The 6,000-nt window shown below is 50.5% G+C and overlaps 1 protein-coding gene across 4 annotated transcripts in view; it reads right to left on the reverse strand.

Moving 5' to 3' along the window:
• Positions 1-5,789, reverse strand: part of MOCOS (molybdenum cofactor sulfurase) — a 61,325-nt gene extending 55,536 nt beyond the window's left edge. For 3 of the 4 annotated variants that reach the window (XR_013408165.1, XR_013408164.1, XM_015121844.3), the window contains exon 1: positions 4,998-5,788. Coding sequence is in view for 2 of the 4 variants with exons in the window: in XM_015121844.3 (XP_014977330.3) it covers positions 4,998-5,145 (148 nt within the window). In the remaining 2 variants the exon portion in view is untranslated. Of the gene's footprint in view, positions 1-4,997 lie in introns of all 4 variants that reach the window. The other variant, XM_015121845.3, reaches the window with a different exon arrangement.
• Between the last annotated feature and the right edge of the window lie 211 nt (positions 5,790-6,000).

Genomic DNA, 6,000 nt, shown 5'->3' on the forward strand with positions numbered 1-6,000 from the left:
TGAATCTATATATCAATTTGGGGATTATTGCCATGTTAACAATATTAAGTCTTCCAACCCATCAATACAGGATATCTTCCCATTTATTTAGGTCTTCTTTAATTTCTTTCAATGATGTTTTACAATTTTCAGTGTATGTCATACTTCTTTTGATAAATTTTTTGTGTATTTTATTATTTTTGATGCCTTAGGAACTATTTTTCTAATTTCATTTTCATAGTATTTATTGCCAATGTATAGAAATTGAACTGATGTTTGCATATTGATCTTATATCCTACCGCTTGGCTAAATTTGTTTTTAGATTCCAATAGTTTTGTGTGTGGATTCCTTGAAATTTTTTATATACAAAATTACATTATTGGCAAGTAGAGATAGTTTTACTTCTTTCCAATGCGGAACCCTTCTATTTTGTTTTATTGCCTAATTGCCCTGGCTAAAGCCTCCAGTACAATGCTGAATGGAAGTGGTGAGAACAGGCACCTTTGTCTTGTTTCAAACTCAGGATGGAAGTTTTCAGTCTTTCACCACAAAGTATGATGTTAGCTGTGGGGGTTTTGAAGATGACCTTTATCAGTTGGTTAATTTTCCTTTCATTCCTAGTTTATTGTGTTTGCACTCAATAAATATTTATTGAGCACCTACTATGTGCCAGGCATTGTTCTAAGTGCTGGGGACATAGCAATGAACAAAATAGAAGCTAGTATGATAATGGCAGAGGAAGACCTTAAACACAAACTATGTCAGGTGTTGAGACATACGGCTCACTTTTGGTTTTTTAAAAAAAAAAGTGTAAGGGCTTGATACAGTGACTCACATCTATAATCCCAGGATTTTGGGAGGCCGAGGTAGGAGGATTGCTCGAGGCCAGGAATTTGAGACCAGAATAAGCAACATAGTGAGACCTCTTCTCTATAGAAATATATATCCAGGCATGGTGGTACACACCTGTAGTCCCAGCTACTTGGGAGGCTGAGGCAAGAGGATAGCTTAAGACCAAGAGGTCAAGGTGGCAGTGAGCTATAATCATGCCACTGCATTCCAGCCTGGGTGACAGAGCAAGTCCCTGTCTCAAAAAGTGCGCACATGCACACATAAATATAGACAACCACTGGAAAGATACATAAGACATGAGTGACAGCAGTTGACTCTGAGGTGGCCACAGTGGCTGCAGCTGGAGTGAGAGGGAGGCTCCCTGGTGATTCTTCACCTTCCTTTGGCAACTTTTGAATCTGATACCATTAAATGTTGTATCAGTCCATTCTCACATTGCTATAAAGAACTACCTGAGACTGGGTAGTTTATAAAGAAAAGAGGTTTAATTGACTCACAGTTGCACAGGCTATATAGGAGGCATGGCTAGGGACGTCTCAGGAAACTTTACAATCTTGATGGAAGGCAAAGCAAGCACATCTTAATATGGTGATGGGAGGGAGGGAGGGAGGGAGGGGGAGAGGGAGGGGGAGGGGGAGAGAGAGAGAGAGAGAGAGAGAGAGAGAGAGAGAGAAAGGGTGGGGGAGAGAAAGGGTGGGGGAGAGAAAGCACTTGTGAAGGGGGAGGTGCTACACACTTTTTTTTTCTTTTTTTTTTTTTTGAGAGAGAGAGGGTCTTGCTCTGTCACCCAGGCTAGAGTGCAGGGGCTCAATCTCGGCTCACTGAAACCTCCACCTCCTGGGTTCAGCCTCCCAAATAGCTGGGATTATAGGCATGTGCCACCATACTGGGCTAATTTTTTATACTTTTAGTAGAGATGGAGTTTTGCCATGTTGGCCAGGCTGGCCTCCCAAAGTGCTGGGATTACAGTTATGAGCCACTGCACCTGGCTAAAGAAAGTTTGTTTGTTTGTTTGTTTGTTTGTTTTGAGACAGTATTTTACTGTGTTGCCCAGGCTGAAGTGCAGTGGCGCAATCTCAGCTCACTGCAGCTTTGACTTCCCAGGTTCAAGCAATTCTTCCACCTCAGCCTCCTCAGTAGCTGGGACTTTAGGCATGAGCCTGCCTAATTTTTGTATGTTTTGTAGAGACGGGGTTTCACCATGTTGCCCAGGCTGTTCTTGAACTCCTGGGCTCAAGTGATCGGCCCACCTCAGCCTCCCAAGTGCTAGGATTACAGGCTTGAGCCACCATACCCAGTTTGTGCTACACACTTTAAACAACCTGATCTTGTAAGAATTCACTCTCATGAGAACTGCAAGGGGGAAATCCAACCCCTTGATCCAATCACCTCCTACCAGGTCCCTTGCCCAACACTGGGAACTACAATTAGACATGAGATTTAGGTGGGGACACAGAGCGAAACCATATCAAATGTATGACCTAGTCCAAAAAGATACTTTTAAAACAATGTTCTGAATCTTTTACTAAAGATTCAGAAATACAAAGCTACCAAACCAGAAGAAAGGCTTTTGTTCACCTAGGCATCAAGGCCACAGGTGAGACCTGGAAGCTGCTGGGGAGCGTCTCACACTGTGCCACAGTCTTCTGCAGGCCCAAGTAGCTATTGGAGAAAAAGCTGCTTTGGCTTTTGGTCCAACGGTTAATTTTGCAGGAAAAACAAAAGGGTGCGAAAGTTGTGTTAGATCAGTCATACATGTGATGTTAGGAGAAAGTCAGGCAGCATAGGGATTAATCCAAGTCAATCAACCCAGACTTGAATTCTGGCTCCACCACTAGCCACTCTGGGCCCCTGTTCCTTCATCTGCAGATGGGACAAAGGTTAAATGAGCTGGTATATGGCAGTACCTAGTCCAATGCTCGGGACACAGGTGTAGCTGCTATTAGAAACAGGTGAATGACACCAAAGTTAAATGGCATCAGATCTTCTTCAGGAAAGAGAATTCCAGAGTCAGCTCTAGGTCATCCTTGTCCAGTTCTCATTCCAGCATGATGAGTAGTCATCATTCAGCACGAAGGCTTCCAGAGACCCTTGACACACATCTGTGTATTCAATATGCTCCCTTCACAAAGGCAAGGAAGTTCCCATCCAAATCACTAGGTAACACATTTCAGCCCTTAAAGCTTAAGCATTTAATTATTCTGAGCTACTACTTAACCAGAGAATTCTCAAACTGGCAGAAAAACTTCATGAGGGGAGAGGAGCGAGCGAGGAAGAGATTATATTATTTTGGTTGGTTTTTCCTGCCCTCTCTCTGGCTTGTTTCTAGGAGAAAAACAAGTGGACATGTTCCAAGACTCCCAGCAGTGGGAGGGGCATCAGGTTAGTGCACAAATGTCCACTTTAACCATAATGTAGAGGAAACACGGGGAACTTGCATTAAATAAAAGATGCCCACAACACTACCAGAAATACAGTAAGCGGTAAAGGAGTTCTGAGGGCCAGTCTGGCTGACACATCCCAATTTTGCATTTGAGGGGGAATGTACTGTTCTTTGAGGAACAGGAGTGAAACCAGGAGGGGACAAGAATATAGCTCTACTTTCCCAGGGTAGCATTGAGGGGAGAGGTTGGCCAATAGTAGGCGTGAGAGATCACAGCTGGAGGAGATTTAGGGGATTAAGGAGGTGTGGTGCTGACATAATTACTCAGGTAGCCTTTAAGAGCTGCTTCAAAGAATGGAGAGCCTCCCTCCCCAGCACCTGTGGGCATTCATAGTCTCTGTCTATTTCTGAGTGGTAGGAAATTTCCATAATTAACAGATGAGAGAGACAGAATACAAAAGAAGGGTGAGGAGCTGTCTCCAGCAGGTGACCCTGGGACAGGGAAGGATGAGGAGTGAATAGACAGAGGCTGGCAGAAGGCACCCCTGTCTCCCTCCTGACTCTCCCTACTTAGGAAGCCAGAGGAGACACACAGGAGGAGGCCACAGTTCTCACAGTCCCCAAAGGGAAAACACAGTTACCCTCCACAGCACTAGGAAGTGACCCGGAGCGCTGAAATCAGCTACCCAAGTAGTGAAACCTAAGTCATGGTTGCTGTTCTGCCCGGAAAAGGGGAGTAGTTACCAGTTGTTCATTGCGACAGAGCAGATGCACTCAAACCCCGGTGCCCTGTGCCACGAGGTGCCCACTTCACCTGCAGACCCTCCCTGACCGTCCAGTAGGCGGCTCTGGGGCTTGATGAAGCCCTGCACCCAAAGTCCCTGTCACAGGGATGAGTCACTAACTTGGGCCCGGGCAGCTGAGGGCCGGGTGGGCCAAGGCCAGATGGAGCTTGATTTGCAATTTCATCAGCCTGTTCCGCTCTGAGGAAAGGCAGGATGTGATCTTGGTCTTCTTATCTAATTCACAGGCGCTCCCTGTTCTTAAAGGTGAAATCGCACTGTTTGCTAATTCTTCTAGTCCTCCAGCCAACTGGAGCTCAGAGGGATTGTTCTGACGCTGCAAGAGTGAGGAAAATGAGGTTTCGAAAATGAAAGCTGAATACGGGCTAACCCAGAGGAGTCTGCAGAGTGCAGCCTTGGGAGGCCCCTACCAGAAGGCCTTGGCCTCTGGGTGCCAACCTGGCGCGCCGGCAGGGGTGCTGTCCCAGCCCGGGCGCTGGCGGCCCACGCACCGCTCCTACCCCGGGCGGACATCCGAAGGGTCACGGCCGCTGGACATGCTGTCTTTTGCAACCCCGGCCCCAGCAGGCCCTTTAGAGTGAGGGGTCTCCCACAAGAGAGGGCAAGGACCATCCTAAGCCCTCTCGCGGAGGGCGGGAAAAGGGGAAGAGGGCTGGGTCAGTCCTGCCCACTGGAAAGTCTGAAGAGTAAGAGTAGCAAGAAGCCTTGGGGCTGCAGGTGGGACCTCAGGGAGCCATATCTACGAAGCGGACGCGTGGACACGTCGCTCCTGGAGTTTTGATTCAAAATGCGCCCCAATTTATTCAAAATGCCCCAGTGGCCTCTGCGCACTGACCACCCCAGCTCCCTCCCTCACTGCTGAATGGCCAGGACCTTACTTGACAAATTAGGTAGCGCCGCTCTCACTAGCAGCAAAAGAGCCGTCCACGTCGGTTTCAGAAACCTCGTGTCCCCACGCCTGCCCTCCCTCCCGCCTCACCTGCCAGGCGGCCGAACTCGCGCGCCCGCAGCTCGCGCAGGCTGCCTGGGCCGTAGCCGTAGCCGTAGGCTAGCCGCGGTGCGCTCGTGTCCCGGGACCCCGCGAAGGCCGGCAGCTCCCGCCCCGACTCCGCCACGGCGCCGGCCATGGCTCGGGTTCGTCCATCCAGGCTGACCCGGCCCGGGAAGTGCGCGAAGCCTGCCCCCGGCGACTCCGCCCCTGCCGCGCCTCCCGGGCCGCCAGCCTGCAGCCTCTCGGAATCCACGGCCTAGGTGTGGCGCCCCGGCCGGACTTTCACTTCTGGCCCGCCCTTTTCCCACCTGGCCACGTGAGCGGGTGCCAGTCTTTAAGCAACCTCTCGATGGGTCCCACGAAGATGTTTCCAGACCCTTGGAATGCTAAGTTCAACTTTAGCTATGTTCTGCGGAGAGGCTGGTGGAAGAAGCAACGAGGTGATCTTTCCTGCTTGGCATCCTGGAACCCAGCGACCCTCCTCCTCGCAGGGGTCCCGGGACCCTCACCCTCTCAAGCAGGTACCGGCGTCTTGCGGGGGCGGGGGGAGGGGGCGTTCTCGGGTTGCTGCTACCCAGCGGGGCGCGTGCTTGCAGTTTGTGAGAATGCGGCTGAGCAAAGGTTAGAAAAGGGAAAAGATCAGGGATCCACGAAGCTAATGAATTCTCAGTGGCTGCACACCGTCGGAACCGGGAGGCTCGGGGGCTTTCCCTGGAGCCGGCACAGCAACTCCACGTGAGCTGAGCTTCCCCTCCCTCCCAACCTCCCAACCGCGCACTGGGCCCTCCTCCCTGCCTCCCCACCCCTGCATCCCGCCCCGCACTTCCCGCACGTGGGTGTAGCCGGGCCCTCTCTACTGAGGCAAGAGTGCCCTAGGAAAAGCCGCCCCTGTCCCGGACAGGGAGTGGAATAAGAGCACCTCCTCCCATCCCTACTCGGGCCTGCACCCAGAGCACCGGAGACACAGCGGCTCTGTCTTGGACAACAGGTG

The sequence above is a fragment of the Macaca mulatta genome, chromosome 18 (assembly GCF_049350105.2).
Source record: "Macaca mulatta isolate MMU2019108-1 chromosome 18, T2T-MMU8v2.0, whole genome shotgun sequence".
Classification (NCBI taxonomy): domain Eukaryota; kingdom Metazoa; phylum Chordata; class Mammalia; order Primates; family Cercopithecidae; genus Macaca; species Macaca mulatta.